Source organism: Neoarius graeffei, chromosome 16 (genome assembly GCF_027579695.1).
Source record: "Neoarius graeffei isolate fNeoGra1 chromosome 16, fNeoGra1.pri, whole genome shotgun sequence".
NCBI classification, from domain to species: Eukaryota; Metazoa; Chordata; class Actinopteri; order Siluriformes; family Ariidae; genus Neoarius; species Neoarius graeffei.
In genome coordinates this window covers 28,889,345-28,907,131 of record NC_083584.1, presented here as the reverse complement: position 1 = coordinate 28,907,131, position 17,787 = coordinate 28,889,345, and the positions used below count along the sequence as shown (strand labels likewise).

The following is a 17,787-nucleotide window of genomic DNA, read 5'->3' as shown; positions in this document are numbered from 1 at the left end:
AGTCCTGACCTTAATCCAATGGAAATGTTGTGGAAGGACCTGAAGCGAGCAGTTCATGTGAGGAAACCCACCAACATCCCAGAGCTGAAGCTGTTCTGTACGGAGGAATGGGCTAAAATTCCTCCAAGCCGGTGTGCAGGACTGATCAACAGTTACCGGAAACATTCAGTTGCAGTTATTGCTGCACAAGGGGGTCACACCAGATACTGAAAGCAAAGGTTCACGTACTTTTGCCACTCACAGATATGTAATATTGGATCATTTTCCTCAATAAACAAATGACCAAGTATAATATTTTTGTGTCATTTGTTTAACTGGGTTCTCTTTATCTACTTTTAGGACTTGTGTGAAAATCTGATGATGTTTTAGGTCATATTTATGCAGAAATATAGAAAATTCTAAAGGGTTCACAAAGTTTCAAGCACCACTGTATTTTAATCCCAATATACTGTAGCCTACCACTACACACACTGCTATTATTTCTTATTAAAGAATACATGACATGCATTTTTCCTGACAGTCTGCAATGTTTGCATTATTTTTACTGTTTTCTGCTTGTACACTTACCAACCATTCTGATTTTCATCACCTGGGACTCTAATGGTAAATATTCGTATAAACTGCCAGATTTTTCAGTCCTACTTATCAGCTGCATCTCACAGTTCAGCTAATAGCACTCTGATCATTAGCGGAAATACATGTTAAATTTAATGTCCACACTTATTCGCTGATTTGATTAATTTAGGTGAAGACTGGTTCGCTGACTGATCAGTCTGGGCCATGTCCTTGAGAGACTTTGATGATGATTTGGCGAACATACACTTGCATGAAAGCTAATAGGTCTTTAACATTTTTGCTGTTTTCTCATGTACAGAAATTTACAACAATGCAGGGATCAAGGTAGATATAACTCATATTTTAAGCGGGCTTCCTCTGGGTGTAGAAAATACCCCTGTCTCATGGTTAGCAAATATTATGATGTTAATCTGTTGTTCCTGGTGGTTCTTTTGGGGGAGTTAGACACAGACACAAGATGAACTTGGACCCACCTTAAACAGAGTTTGCACTAGATATTTCTCATTAGTCAAAATTCTGAATATTATCCTCCATGAATACATCACACACTAACAGGGAGGAAATTTTTTTTTTTTTTACATATTTCTATGCAGCTTTCATTTTGTTCATTAGACAGAATTGAAATTAGCTTATACTGAGAATACATGAATAAAATGAAGCATAATGTGAGGTTTTTATACAAATGCCCTTTTCACGCTGCAATGTGAAGCCAGTAATTCTGAGACTGAAACGAAAATTTTGCTCGTCCCTCAAGCTTTATCCAATTATTTTTCATCATTTCACCCTGCTCTCTGTTCGCACGTCTTGCACACCGTAATCATACTTTCCTAGTTTCTTGGGTTCGCTACTCGGAATGCTCCAGTCATCTGCCTCGATGCTCGTCTGGTAATGTCTTAAAGCTGACTTGTTGAAAACTGGCAGTCTCTCTACGGATTCAGAAGATAACGCCTGGGAAACATGTAAAGTAGGACAGAGAAAGAAGGGCAAAAAAACAAAACAATCAAGTTTATTTTCATGAGAGTCACCATCACATGAGGACAACACCCTTCCATAACACTGGGCACCACTGGAAACTATTTTGATCTAGATTCTCGTTACACAAATCAGCAGATCAATACATTTCCTCTTCATAACCAGTAGAAAATAAAAGGAGCTTGACCTTTAGACTTTTCTTACGGCAACACTTTTCAAGCAAAATGCTCTCTCTCATATATATATATATATATATATATATATATATATATATATATATATATATATGTATGAGTGATTCCACGCTTATGGGTACTGAAATGGGGACATGAACTTATTCACCTAAAACCATTTCTTTTTTTACCATCAGGTCACAAAACATGTAATCTTTAATGAATGATATGTTAAAAGATAACTTTAATTTTCTGAGATGTAATAAAAACATTTATATGCCAAAGTCAAGCCTATGAGTTCCAAAATGATGTCTGTTACATTACTTCTGTTACGACTGTCCATTTCGCGTCTGTTACAAATTAATTACAATCTAGCTATATACCATGTTAATCTTATTGAAAGAATGTGTATGTTTATTCTACTACACATGTTTATTAATTATATTTGCTAAAACATCACCTTCCTATGTTTCAAAAAGTAATTCTACATTGTTAAAATTGAGAATCTATATGTCCACAACACTTCTGTTACGTTCTGACTTTGGCATATAAATATGTTTTTATTACATCTCAGAAAATTAAAGTTATCTTTTAACATATCATTCATTAAAGATTACATGTTTTGTGACCTGATGGTAAAAAAAAGAAATGGTTTTAGGTGAATTTTTAAAAATAAGTTCATGTCCCCATTTCAGTACCCATAAGCGTGGAATCACTCATATATATATATATATATATATATATATATATATATATATATATATATATACACACACACACACACACACACCGGGTACTGTGGGGGTGCCCCACTAAATATACTCTCAGTCAATAAACTATACGGTTTTGAATGGTGATGGTTTTAATTTGAAATAAAATGATGAAAGAAATAATACAGATAAAATTAAATCTTTGATGTGAATATTCAGAATTTGGCAAAAATTCTGCAAATTTGTGGAAAAATGGCAGCTTGATCTGGGACATGATAAATGGTTGACTACATCACGTTCCCTTAAAAAGGTTGTAGTCCACTGAAAAGTCTACAGTTATCACTAATTGTATTTTAAGTTGTAACTTAATACACCTAAGGATTGGTGCGCTCACACAATAATCATAACCGTAATAAAACATCATGCAAAATATTTGATCACCGGTGTAACTCCGTTTTCCGCATACCCAAAACCAATACGATCGTGTGTTTTGATCTAAACGGAAAGCCTCAGGGTCGAGGTCACCACCTCACCAAAAGTAGTAACTTAAAATCACTACGCCTTATAAAAATGTAGTTATAAATCTGTGATTTTGTTTTTTAAAACAAAAGCTGAAAGTTAGGTATAGAATATGTTTCTTACAGAATATGTTACGATGGTAGCTGGTCTTGTATGAATTTCTGAGCTATAAAATGAGTTGTGGTCTATTTTTTACCGTAGCGTGTTATTTGTGTGCGGTGAAGGACACACATTAACAATTTGCATGTGTAGAATGGAACTTTCCACTCCAACAGTTAGAAGTTGATCGTGCTTCCATTTGCGGTCTTTCTGTTACACAAGTGATCTGTTCGGACGTGATCACTGAAAAGGTGAGTTTTGACAGTTTTATTTTGTTTTAGTCTTGCAGTATAAGGCAATAGAATGTTTGTTCCTTTTTCATCTTACTTTCATATTTCGTAGTGTTTGCGTATTTTTGGCCAATATTTTGCAACCATGGTCAATTTAGATCGAACTTTTGATGGAATCTACAGCCAGTCATTTTGCCCCGCCCCTGCCCCGTCCCGTCCGGTGCGGTAGTGATGTCCTGTTGCTCGCGCGCTGCAGCAGAGACCCGCACGACCTTCAGCCGGTACAGTCGCTGTTCTTTTACCACCGCCGTTATTCTCATCTTCTCGGTGTGTTCTTGATTTTTCCATTGTGTCCTATTTCGCCATATCAAATACCCAAAATGTATCATATTATTCATATTTAAGTGAATAATCAATTCAGTCATCATAACTTGGCATTTTTAACCCAAGCAATCAAAAAGAGGAAATTTATTCAATATTTTCACTCATCTGTGAAGGAGGGGCTTTAATTCTTCATAATGTAGTTATTTTATATGTAAAATCAATTTTACAAAAGCATTTAAATTGTAATAAAAAAAAAATTCCACAGTGGAGGCCAGATAAAGCAAGATACTATCTTTATTCTTATTAAACATGGCAAAAGAAACATTGAGTGTTAGGTAAATTTAAAAAAAAAAAAAAAAAGTAAAATTAGAAAATGTATTTTTTGACCATAATGTCCCAAATGAGAGACCAGTTTCTGAGACGGACATATAAAATCCTCAGTGTAGTTTCATTTTAAAAATATAAAGATATAATTTCCAGGCAATATCTTTGACCTTTACTCTCCACCTATAAAAAAAAATATATTTGTTTGTTCTATTCACCCATGTGCTCTTTCTTTCAACACCCATGTTTACACATGTAGGAAACACAACTGCTGTTCCCAAAAACACCGCCCAAAAAAGGTTTAGTCAAGGTCAGAGTTCAACATGCACAAAAAAAACCAAACAAAAAAAGTGGAAAAATAGAGATATTTGTGCAAATGTACACAGTACTACTGTGCTAATGTTAATATGAGTCTAGCTTCATAGATCAAACGGCAGAATGTATGTAACTGCAACGCACCTTCAAGTAAATGACGGCTGATGTGCCGTATCCCTCCATCGAGTAGAGCTGGAGGTCTCCTTGGAAGTACCTAGCGTAGAGGCGTGAGATGGGAAGGCCGTAACCAAAGCCAGCCTGCACACACCCAGACATTAAACCCAGTGTAAATGACTGGCTGAGCTGACTGTAACTCTGCTAAATTACAACCTGGCAAATGTCTATTAACACACTGTTTACACTTAGAACCAGTTTAGGAAAACAGTGAATCCGGTGGATTTGCACTTTATATGTGTAGAATTAACCATCGCTGTTAAAACTGGTCAGGAGAATGAAAATGATTTATGATGAACTGGTTTCTCAGCTAACGGATGTGATGACGTTTTTTCTTACGCAAACTTTTGCACTCAACTCTACAAATGATCTCACGTTCAAATACAATGAAACGAAGCAGCTCCATCTCACCAGTGGTGCATTGCGAGCGTTGTCAATGACAGGGCTCGGTGCTGTAGAATACATATAACTAAAAAGACGGTCAATCTTCCTCAAGGGCACACCTCCTCCTCTGTCTGACATCTACAATTATAACAATTAGGTTTGTTTCAAAGCACATCTTTATCTTATGCAATTACATACAGCAATGTTCAATTTCCTTGTGCTCAATCACACCAAGCAGAACAGTGAGAGGGAAACTTACCTTTATGGTCAGGTCTTCATGTCCAAGAGAAACCCGAACTTTAATTGGTGGAAGATACATGCTGTTCTCATGGGTTTCTACAGTCGCTCTCATTGCATTCTGTTCAAACAGATTCAAATGATTTAAAGGTGGGAAAAATAAACGACACGCTTAAACACTGGTGGGGTCCACTAAATGAATTTAAAACTCTACAAATCCCTGCTATTATGGAAATAGTGGTAGGTTTCAGCAGCTCATTTTTAACCCACTGCGAAAGTAATGCACGAGACGCCTGAAAACTGCTTCCTCAGCTAAAACAGGGGTCATACCAAAGGTAAATAAAATTATTTGTTCTATCCACATTCCCTGGATATGAGCAATCGCAAGCGCTGATTGGCTATTCTACTACTAGGCTATTAGCTCATATACCGTGAGTAGAGAAAAACAAAATGGCAGAGCGCATCAGGTCAGATATATCACTTTATCAAGTATTTAAAAGAAACAAAAATAGTTCAAAGAATATAGTGTCCCTCCCCCCAATATCTCCTGTTCCACACTCCAGCCCAGTCAGTGGCGGTAATTCACCTTTAAGTTGATTTGCCAACTGACAAAAAAAAAAAAAAACCTAAAGAAGAAGAAAAAGAAGAAGATGGTGGAGTGTGTTGCTGAACCAACAACCAAGGACAAAATAAAAACCCTACTTGAAAACAAAACCTCAAAAAAATATACAAAAAAGGGCAACAAAATATAGAATAAAAGTATTTGATGGTAAGAACATACATTTTTTTTATTTTTAAAGAATTATTATTATAGCATTTTTCACAAATTGCTCCTGTCATTTTGCCGGCTTGTTTACAGTCTAAGCAGAAATGAGTTTGTCGGACGTTTTGTATAAAGTTTTTATTTATCGAATTTGCAAAAAATAAAAGTAAAAATGCTCTGATTCTCAAAAGCCAGTGAATGTGAAGAGAATAAAACAGTTATTCTACTCAGTCTCGTCGTACATGGCTTATAGCCAACTACGTGCCTCGATAGCATGTACGACTCAGTTTTGTGGAATAACTTAAATATAATTTACACACACACACACACACGTACAGTTAGGTCCATATATATTTGGACACTGACACAAATTTAGTTTTTTTTACCTGCTTACTGAAACATATTCAAGTTATAGTTATATAATGGACATGGACATAAAGTCCAGACTTTCAGCTTTCATTTGAGGGTATCCACATTAAAATTGGATGAAGGGTTTAGGAGTTTCAGCTCCTTAACATGTGCCACCCTGTTTTTAAAGGGACCAAAAGTAATTGGACAATTGACTCAAAGGCTATTTCATGGGCAGGTGTGGGAAATTCCTTCGTTATGTCATTCTCAATTAAGCAGATAAAAGGCCTGCAGTTGATTTGGGGTGTGGTGCTTGCATCTGGAAGATTTTGCTGTGAAGAAAACATGCGGTCAAAGGAGCTCTCCATGCAGGTGAAACAAGCCATCCTTAAGCTGCGAAAACAGAAAAAACCCATCCGAGAAATTGCTACAATATTAGGAGTGGCAAAATCTACAGTTTGGTACATCCTGAGAAAGAAAGAAAGCACTGGTGAACTCATCAATGCAAAAAGACCTGGACACCCACAGAAGACAACAGTGGTGGATGATCGCAGAATAATTTCCATGGTGAAGAGAAACCCCTTCACAACAGCCAACCAAGTGAACAACACTCTCCAGGAGGTAGGCATATCAATACCCAAATCTACCATTAAGAGAAGACTGTATGAAAGTAAATACAGAGGGTTCACTGCACGGTGCAAGCCTCAAGAATAAAAAGGCTAGATTGGACTTTGCTAAAAAACATCTAAAAAAGCCACCACAGTTCTGGAAGAACATTCTTTGAACAGATGAAACCAATATCAACCTCTACCAGAATGATGGAAAGAAAAAAGTATGGTGAAGGCATGGTACAGCTCATGATCCAAAGCATACCACATCATCTGTAAAACACGGCGGAGGCAGTGTGATGGCTTGGGCATGCATGGCTGCCAGTGGCACTGGGTCACTAGTGTTTATTGATGATGTGACACAGGACAGAAGCAGTCGGATGAATTCTGAGGTATTCAGAGACATACTGTGTGCTCAAATCCAGCCAAATGCAGCCAAACTGATTGGTCAGCGTTTCATAATACAGATGGGCAGTGACCCAAAACACAAACCCAGAAGTTTATTAAAGCAAAGAAGTGGAATATTCTTGAATGGCCAAGTCAGTCACCTGATCTCAACCCAATTGAGCATGCATTTCACTTGTTAAAGACTAAACTTCAGACAGAAAGGCCCACAAACAAACAGCAACTGAAAACCGCTGAAGTAAAGGCCTGGCAGAGCATTAAAAAGGAGGAAACACAGCGTCTGGTGATGTCCATGAGTTCAAGACTTCAGGCAGTCATTGCCAACAAAGGGTTTTCAACCAAGTATTAGAAATGAACATTTTATTTACAATTATTTAATTTGTCCAATTACTTTTGAGCCCGTGTTTAAAAAATGCTCTAGTTCCTCACATTTTTATGCAATCATTTTGTTCAACCCACTGAATTAAAGCTGAAAGTCTGAACTTCAACTGCATCTGAATTGTTTTGTTCAAAATTAATTGTGGTAATGTACAAAACCAAAATTAGAAAAATGTTGTCTCTGTCCAAATATTTATGGACCCAAGTGTGTGTGTGTGTGTATATATATATATATATATATATATATATATATATATATATACACACACACACACACACACACACACAACCCCGATTCCAAAAAAGTTGGGACAAAGTACAAATTGTAAATAAAAACGGAATGCAATGATGTGGAAGTTTCAAAATTCCATATTTTATTCAGAATAGAACATAGATGACATATCAAATGTTTAAACGGAGAAAATGTATCATTTAAAGAGAAAAATTAGGTGATTTTAAATTTCATGACAACAACACATCTCAAAAAAAGTTGGGACAAGGCCATGTTTAGTACTGTGAGACATCCCCTTTTCTCTTTACAACAGTCTGTAAACGTCTGGGGACTGAGGAGACAAGTTGCTCAAGTTTAGGGATAGGAATGTTAACCCATTCTTGTCTAATGTAGGATTCTAGTTACTTAACTGTCCTAGGTCTTTTTTGTCGTATCTTCCGTTTTATGATGCGCCAAATGTTTTCTATGGGTGAAAGATCTGGACTGCAGGCTGGCCAGTTCAGTACCCAGACCCTTCTTCTACGCAGCCATGATGCTGTAATTGATGCAGTATGTGGTTTGGCATTGTCATGTTGGGAAATGCAAGGTCTTCCCTGAAAGAGACGTCGTCTGGATGGGAGCATATGTTGCTCTAGAACCTGGATATACCTTTCAGCATTGATGGTGTCTTTCCAGATGTGTAAACTGCCCATGCCACACGCACTAATGCAACCCCATACCATCAGAGATGCAGGCTTCTGAACTGAGCGCTGATAACAACGCGGGTCGTCCTTCTCCTCTTTAGTCCGAATGACACGGCGTCCCTGATTTCCATAAAGAACTTCAAATTTTGATTCGTCTGACCACAGAACAGTTTTCCACTTTGCCATAGTCCATTTTAAATGAGCCTTGGCCCAGAGAAGACGTCTGCGCTTCTGGATCATGTTTAGATACGGCTTCTTCTTTGAACTACAGAGTTTTAGCTGGCAACGGCGGATGGCACGGTGAATTGTGTTCACAGATAATGTTCTCTGGAAATATTCCTGAGGCCATTTTGTGATTTCCAATACAGAAGCATGCCTGTATGTGATGCAGTGCCGTCTAAGGGCCCGAAGATCACGGGCACCCGGTATGGTTTTCTGGCCTTGACCCTTACGCACAGAGATTCTTCCAGATTATCTGAATCTTTTGATGATATTATGCACTATAGATGATGATATGTTCAAACTCTTTGCAATTTTACACTGTCGAACTCCTTTCTGATATTGCTCCACTATTTGTCGGCGCAGAATTAGGGGGATTGGTGATCCTTTTCCCATCTTTACTTCTGAGAGCCGCTGCCACTCCAAGATGCTCTTTTTATACCCAGTCATGTTAATGACCTATTGCCAATTGACCTAATGAGTTGCAATTTGGTCCTCCAGCTGTTCCTTTTTTGTACCTTTAACTTTTCCAGCCTCTTATTGCCCCTGTCTCAACTTTTTTGAGATGTGTTGCTGTCATGAAATTTCAAATGAGCCAATATTTGGCATGAAATTTCAAAATGTCTCACTTTCGACATTTGATATGTTGTCTATGTTCTATTGTGAATACAATATCAGTTTTTGAGATTTGTAAATTATTGCATTCCGTTTTTATTTACAATTTGTACTTTGTCCCAACTTTTTTGGAATCGGGGTTGTAAATTATTTAAATGCTGTTCGCATGAAGTCAGTCTGTTCACGGACATGTGGTATGGGTTTGAGGTAAAATTCTGTTTTGTTTTTCTCTCTGTCTGCAAGGATCTTCTTTTCTTCTACCTCTGCTATTACTCCAAGGTGTTAGTTGATTAGTATTTAAATATTTGCTGCCTTGCTTTTCAATGACTCTGAATGATTCATACACCGATCAGCCATGACATTAAAAACACTGACAGGTGAAGTCAGATATATCACTTTTGATTAACTTGTTACAATTACACCTGTAAAGGGGTGGGATATATTAGGTAGCAGGTGAAGGGTCAGTTCTCAAAGCTGACGTGTTGAAAGCAGGAAAAATGGGCAAGCATAAGGATCTGAGCGACAAGGGCCGAATTGTGATGGTGAGATGTCTGGGTCAAAGCATCTCCAAAACAGCAGGTCTTGTAGAGTGTTCCCAGTATGCAGAGGTGAGTACCTACAAAAGTGGTCCAAGAAAGGACAACCGGTGAACCAGTGGCAGGGTCATGGGCACCCAAGTCTCATTGATGCACATGGGAAGTGAAGGAAGCAATGGAAGAAGATGGCATGGTCTGATGGATCACAATTTTCTTGTGCATCATGCAGACGGCTAGGTGTGTGTGCATCGCTTACCTGGGGAAGAGATGGCACCAGGATGCACTATAGGAAAAAAGCAAGTCGGTGGGTGCAGTGTGATACTCTGGGCAAAGTTCTGCTGGGAAACCTTTGGTCCTGGTATTCATGTAGATGTTACTTTGACACATACCACCTGCCTAAATATAGCTGCAGACCAAGTAAACTCCTTCATGCCAACAGCATTCCCTAATGCAGTGGCCTCTTTCAGCAGGACAATGCGGCCTGTGACACTGTAAAAAAATGCTCAGGAATGGTTTGAGGAACATGACAAGAGTTCAAGGTGTTGAATTGGTATCCAAATTCCCCAGATCTCAATCCTACAGAGTGCCTGTGCGATGTACTGGACTAACAAGTCCGATCCACAGAGTCCCCACCTCACAACTTATCTGCTGCTAACGTGTTGGTGCCAGATGATGACAGCACACCTTCAGAAATCTTGTAGAGTCCATGACTCGACAGGAACTGTTTTGGAGGCATCAAGGTGACCTACTCAATATTAGACAGGTGGTTTTAACGTTATGGCTGAAAGGTGTAAAATGCCAGTAAGCACGGTACATTAAATTACACTGCATTACATGGCATTTAACAGACGCTGTTATCCAGACCGGCGTACAACGAGTGCAGAAGTCGGGTACACGAAATGCTGAACATCTAGATAAGAAAGTTCTAGTGCCAACTGAACAAGTGACAGCAATACTTACCCTGTGTCTGAAATCGCTCAATCGTTCACTACTCCATATTCCCTATATAGGGGATTACTATCTATCTAGTGAGCTCATTGGTAAAATGAAAAAAAAACAAAAACACGCTTTTGGATACTAGTCCGTCATGCTGGTATTTACATCATTACTGTCGCACAATTAAAACGTGCCAGATCAGTCGGCTGGTGGGTTTTCAAAATAACAAATACATGCATGTATTTTTGTGATAAATACATATTATACTGAGCGCATTTCCCACATGAATCAATACAAAAGTACCTGCATCTTTCAGTTTTTTAAAATTAAGGCTGAATACTTTCTTCTTTGCCTTTTATTAAATCAAATTTGAGACTTTTAATTTGATTTCTCTCAGCGTGACCGCAATGCATGATTACAAGCATGAATATTGCTTTGGTTAGTGACCATCGGTTGTATGCTACTTCTCATGATGCATTCTGGGATACTTTGAGTGCACTATATAGGGTGTAAATAATCCTCACTAAGGTTTCGGACAGCACTACAAAATGGCGTCCCCACTATATGCTGCCCTATATAGTGAGTAGGGAGCGAATTCGGACACAGGGCTAGTGTACTATTCTGTTGAAGTATTAATACTCAGAACAGCCAAGGAAACAAACCAACCTTATAAAATACAACTTAGTAGAGAACTCAAATGGTTAAAGTGCATATTCTGGACCAATTTCGTTTTTTTTAATATATGAAAGTATGTCCCTTTACACACTCATCCAGAAGGGTAATTTTGCACAAGGCCATCTGTCTACAGCAGAAAAAAAATAAAATAACAAAACGCGTCTGGAAAAATCCCAAGGGAGTCTGGAGCCAGATTCGTGACGTCACCTGCGGAAGCGCCAGCAGGCTGCGAGAGCTCGCACGGTTTCAGTGCACAGCCTGTGTAGACCAAGCGCTCCCATTTCTCTCTCATTGTCCGGTCTTTTGGAAAATGCTGAGTACTAATCCCATCAAGATTGGTGTTGCTACACCCTCCTACGATACATCTGTTAACCATTTTAATAATTACGTGATAACGTTGAAGAAATTTGCAGAAAACCACCAGGTCGTTTTCTCATAAACAAACCAGCGCTGACGTAGGATTCAGAAGGAGGCGTCCCACATGTGACGTCATGAAAATCAGTGTTTCCCGGGAAATTCAAATGCCAAGTTTTTTACAGAGGCGGACCAATTCGCCTCAAATGGCTTGATTTCAACTGAATTTTTGGTAACAAAATTGCAGAGAATGCAGAATGTTACAGATATTTGACCAAAGTTTAATATAAAATAGGATAATTACATTGATCTTGCTCCTGAATTTACCCGTGATATGCACTTTAACCCTAGGGTAGACAGTACACAGCCTGGGTTGGTTTAGACCGAAATGCAGTTACACAGCGGGCAGGGAAGAAGGGGAGAGGTGCAGCCTGAAGAGGTGGGTCTTCAGTCTGCACTTGAAAGTGGTCAGAGAGTCGGCAATTCTAACCTCAATGGGAAGGTCATTCCACCAACAGTAAGCACACTGTTGTAAGCCAATACTTTTGGATCAACTAATTTGATTGCTAGTAACTGGTATTAAAAATAAATGCTTGATACTTTGATTGTTCTCGCAGGGAGCAGTCTCTCTCAAATACTGAAATATTCAAAAATACTGACTGTACCTTAAAGAGCTCAAAGATCATGTGATAAAGATGAGATGGCACATAGACGATATTCACAGGTTCACTAGAGTCTTTCGCTGCAACAAAATGGAAACGGGAAGAAAATGTAGTCAAAATCCTATATACAATATGACTGCTATGTGAACACTCGTCTGTACTGCATTTATTCTAAGTTGTACACAAAATGAAAGGTGTCCGCATCTCTGCACTTAATCATATTTATAGTGTCTAACTTGTAACCTATTACTAGTAACTGCTGCACTTTCTGCCCTTTGAGCCTCGGTCTTCTCAGAAAAATTCATCTTGTTTATTCGGCATGACTGGGGTATGAGCGCTGAACTCTACTGAACGCAGACTGATTTATTTCTCAATACCAATAGATCAAAGGTCATTCTGGCTCTTCTTATCAAGCTGCATGGCAGTGAGTAAAATATTATGGTTCTAACTAATAACCTCAAGAATTGAAATACAGGAGGATAATCAAGGCTGGGGGCGGCACGGTGGTGTAGTGGTTAGCGCTGTCGCCTCACAGCAAGAAGGTCCTGGGTTCGAGCCCCGTGGCCGGCGAGGGCCTTTCTGTGTGGAGTTTGCATGTTCTCCCCGTGTCCGCGTGGGTTTCCTCCGGGTGCTCCGGTTTCCCCCACAGTCCAAAGACATGCAGGTTAGGTTAACTGGTGACTCTAAATTGACCGTAGGTGTGAATGTGAGTGTGAATGGTTGTCTGTGTCTATGTATCAGCCCTGTGATGACCTGGCGACTTGTCCAGGGTGTACTCCGCCTTTCGCCCGTAGTCAGCTGGGATAGGCTCCAGCTTGCCTGCGACCCTGTAGAAGGATAAAGCGGCTAGAGATAATGAGATGAGATAATCAAGGCTGTGAAAAAAGCAGCATGAAACAGATCTCACATCAGAAAATGTCATAAACCTTGTAAACAGGAAAAAAAAAACAATACAGTCCCATACAATGTGCCAAAAGTAACGTGATAAGTGCGAATGTCCAGTGTGTACAGCCTCTCTGTCTGTGCCGTTCTGTGTTAAAGGTTTTTCAAAGAGAAACCATGTTTACTAAACAACATATTATTATTCAGTCCATAGCACCCTGTGAGAACGCACCATGCACAGGACACAAAACGAAAGAAAGACTGAATGGAAGGATTGGATGGAAAGAAAGGTCTTGCTCACAATTCACTTGCTCGATCTTCACGTCTGGAGACATTAGGTAATACTGATCACAAAGCATCCTGGAGCTCTCATATGCATCTGCAGTGAGAGAGGAATAAAAACATGAAACTACTTGAATATTGAAAGTGAAGTCAAGACATTTAAAGTACAAGGACAAAATGAAGATGAAATTTAATTTACAGAAGTGCTTCTTCATCATCGCAGGAAACAAAATAGACAAACAGTGGCTGGAAAGACATTAAAAGTCTTTTATTGTCTTTGAATTCAAAGACATTGGAAAGTATGCCAGAAAAAAAAAGCCTTTTATCTCCGTTTACCACAAACATAAGCACTTGAATTAGGGGGGGTTGTTATTTTAAGAATTTTGACTTTTCCATGTGTTACCCCCTAGAAATATGGAGATGATCCATCTATGTGGGAAAATGTCAAATTTTATTAAATTGAACCTTGCTAACCCCCCTGTACATACCCTCTGAAAGTTTCCATTCTTACAATATGACAAAATACATTACACAGGGATGAGAGTGGGTGGTCATCAAAAAAGCAGAAAACAAGATGGCGCCCGAAGCCAACGGGGGGGCTTTAAGATGCCCCCCCGGAAAATTTTGAAAAATAAGGCCTTACAAACCACTTGTCCTGCAATCTGAGCTGTAGTAGATAAAAAAATATATCTGTTGTCTTTTTTATATATTTACATGAAAATATGTTTCAAATCAATAGGAGTATTGTTTGAATTCAAGATAAAATCACATTCTACATTCAAGGGTATGGTTATAATTCATGATCAACAAAAACGACAAACTAAATTCACATTAAACTTAAGTTTTATTAATTATCAAAATGTTCATATATTAAATAAAATTTTAGGGTGACTGACCTTTTCTCCCTATGTCCTCATTAGTTGCACATGATTTCTTCAAAAAGTCTTTTGAAATATTTAAGTTTTCAAAACTGTCAGCATTAATTCAGATTTACTGACTATCATATACATATTCAATGTACTAAATCAAACGAATGCTAAGTTTATGGGATAATGTCTATGTACACTTTATACAATTATTTATAGTTCACAGTCACTTCTCATTTTCATTTGATCATTTCGACGACTTCTTCAGCTTTTTGGCCAAAGACGAGCTTGTCAGTCCTCTCTGTTTTTTATACCAGCATTGATTTCACGTACCTTTGCTTCGTCTCGCTTGTCAATTGTACTCGGCGTTTTGAGTAAAAAAGCCGATACGAAAGAGAAACGTATTTTTGAAGAGCAGCGACGATGAACATGTTCAAGTTTCGATAAAATAGAACAGATGCGGGTACTTTTGTAAGAACTGTTATGATTGGCTTTTGTTCTCTCCCACACTCTTGTAAGAACTGTTATGACTGGCTATCATGCTCTCGCCATCGATGTTTTGGCCAATTACATTGTAGATAACACGTATTCTACCGCGAGACTTAGCGAGACTAAAGACGGCGAAAATGTAAACATGTAACATCATCGTAGGAATGAATTACGCTTGAGTATCACGAAGGAACATACCCCAACCCCCCTCAATAAATGAAGAAAAAAAAAATCTCAACGGATTTGGCATAATATAAAAAGGTTGATTTTTACTCAGAAAAAGCGGAAATCCGCCGAAAAGCGGAAAACTCTCATCCCTGATTACAGTGCTGTTTGATATTAGAATGCTGCTTTTTTTAATGTGTTTTAAAGTTATCGATGAATGCGAACCTCTTCAGGTATGCCACTAGGTACGACTACAACATTTTCAGTGCAGATGATCATTATTTTAAGGTAATAAGCTTAGTGGTAAGTAACCTTACATTCAAGTAAATTAAACATATGGTAATTCTGCTCTTTTTCAGCAAGTTTTAAAGTTACTGATGAATGTCACACTCTTCAGTAATACCTCAAATATGAACTCTTTTTAAGCACAGAGGATCATTACTTAAGGTTACTAATTTAGTTTTAAGAACCAGTATGCACAAATGATTCATATCTGAATTATATCTCCCAATGTATTAAATAGTCATTATTTGTATTCTTGCAGGTAAATAATGGCTTCTGTTGCAACACGGTCAAAAGCTAAGAAGATACTAGGTGTAGTAGAGTACATAGAGCAGGCTGAGTTCCCTTCTGGGATGCTTCCAACAGGGAAGGACATCATTCAGAATATGCTCTATCTGCTGCGGCCGAAGTGTGCTGGTCAAGCACAGAGATCCAGGGATGCTGCTGGATGGAGAATTCGTTACTCTGATTCAAACCCATAAACAGAGACAAAATGAGGGTTTCTAACAACTCTTTTTGTGAGAAATAAATGTTATTACTGTGATTTTTGATGTTATATTTAAGAGTTATTTCCGTTAAGGAATACTTATGGCCCTTTTCCACTACCCTTTTTCAGCTCACTTCAGCTCGCTTCAGCCCGACACGGCTCGCGTTTCGACTACCAAAAAACAGCACGACTCAGCTCGCTTCAGCCCTGCTTAGCCCCTAAAACTCGCACGGTTTTGGAGTGGGGCTGAAGCGAGCTAAAGCGAGCCGAGTGAGGCCGGGGGCGTGAGCAGACACTCCCCTGTGCACTGATTGGTGAGGAGGAGTGTCCTCACATGCCCACACACGCCCCGCGAGCATGCTGGGATCTGTAAACACCGCAAACCCGGAAGGAGAAGAATTACGAATTACGAGAATTTCTGAAGCCTTATGCGCCTCGCCTCATCTATACGCTCTTGCCAGTATCTGTTGGCGTTGTCGGTGACAACAAGCCACAGAACCAAGACCAGCAACACTAACGACTTCATGTTTATTGTTTACTATTTGGGTCATGAGACTACCGCTTAAAAGCTCACTCACTACGTTTACATGCACATAGAGAGAATCGAATTTCTGCCGTTGCTCGACTGAAATCGAAGTTCAAAATGCCATGTATACACCTTAATTCGGCTGAAATTGAACCGAACTTGATTTCTCGGAATCGAGCTACACGACCTAGTTTATGCGATTTCTGCCGAGCTACCTTGTGCATGTATTAGGGATGTCCCGATCCGATCACGTGATCGGAAATCGGGCCCGATCACATGGTTTCAGACTCGATCGGAATCGGGCATTGCCTCCCGATCAGGGATCGGATATATATCTATATATTCTCATTTTTAACACATCAATAGCTATGCATTGGCACAGACTGAGACCAGACCTCTTGTCTCAACACAGCAACATCAACGCGTGCGGCATGACATCACTTTGTAGCGGAGACGCTATTGGTTATTGGCTGCCTGTTGCCGGCAAAGTTGAACACGGAAGCAGTTCGAAGCGGAAAGCAAAGCATGTGATCATTTTTTTTTTCGTTGGATGACAAAAGAAACGGGCTCAAACCTGAAAGGGTAGAAATGCTTGTTTTCATCAAGAAAAACGTTCATTTCCTTAATTGAAATTACTGTACACCACTGTGAGATGTGTTCTTAAAAGCAAATTACCGGCACTGTGGCACTTTATTTTTTTTATTTGTTTACATTCCTGCCAGGTATTTTAAGTTTTTTTTTTTTTATTTGTTATTTATTGTTGAAACTGCCTCACGTAAGTGCTCTGTTTGCTAACGGAGTTGTTGGATGTTAAAATAAGGTGTTAAATAAAAAATGAGGAACATCCTGGATCCGTTTCTTTCCTCGTCTTTATTTTTTATGGATTATAAGAAGTATCGGATCGGGACTCGGTATCGGCAGATACTCAAAATCAAATGATCGGTATCGGATCGGAGGGCAAAAAAACCTGATCGGGACATCCCTAGCATGTATACCCTATCGAGCTAGTTGTCGAGCTACTTCCGGAAGTGACGAGTTACGAGACCACAAGCGGTAAACACAACAGCCTCGGTCGGCATGACAACGAATCATGACAACGGCATGAATCTTTTCTTTTTGTGGCATTGTTTGCACTGTTAAAATTTAGCTCACTTACTGTATCACCAAATACATCTGTACAGCTGTTGCATAGCTGTGAATTGTGTACATAAACAAGTCATTGTGTGTGTGTGTGTGTGTGTGTGTGTGTGTGTATATATATATATATATATATATATATATATATATATAATGTCCAACATCTGAAGAATGTTAATAAAAACAAAACAATTGAACTTTTTGTGTGTTTATTAAGACA

At 38.8% G+C, this 17,787-nt stretch overlaps 1 protein-coding gene across 1 annotated transcript in view; it reads right to left on the bottom strand.

Moving 5' to 3' along the window:
- Positions 1-374: 374 nt before the first annotated feature.
- The window catches only part of pdk4 (pyruvate dehydrogenase kinase, isozyme 4), a 77,891-nt gene continuing 60,478 nt past the window's right edge, over positions 375-17,787 (bottom strand). The window contains exons 6-11 of the mRNA XM_060942747.1: positions 13,635-13,712; positions 12,455-12,531; positions 5,060-5,158; positions 4,828-4,938; positions 4,387-4,500; positions 375-1,524 (exon numbers count right to left, since the gene is read on the bottom strand). Coding sequence (XP_060798730.1) covers positions 1,351-1,524; positions 4,387-4,500; positions 4,828-4,938; positions 5,060-5,158; positions 12,455-12,531; positions 13,635-13,712 — 653 coding nt within the window. The 3' untranslated portion in view covers positions 375-1,350. The remainder of the gene's footprint in view (positions 1,525-4,386; positions 4,501-4,827; positions 4,939-5,059; positions 5,159-12,454; positions 12,532-13,634; positions 13,713-17,787) is intronic.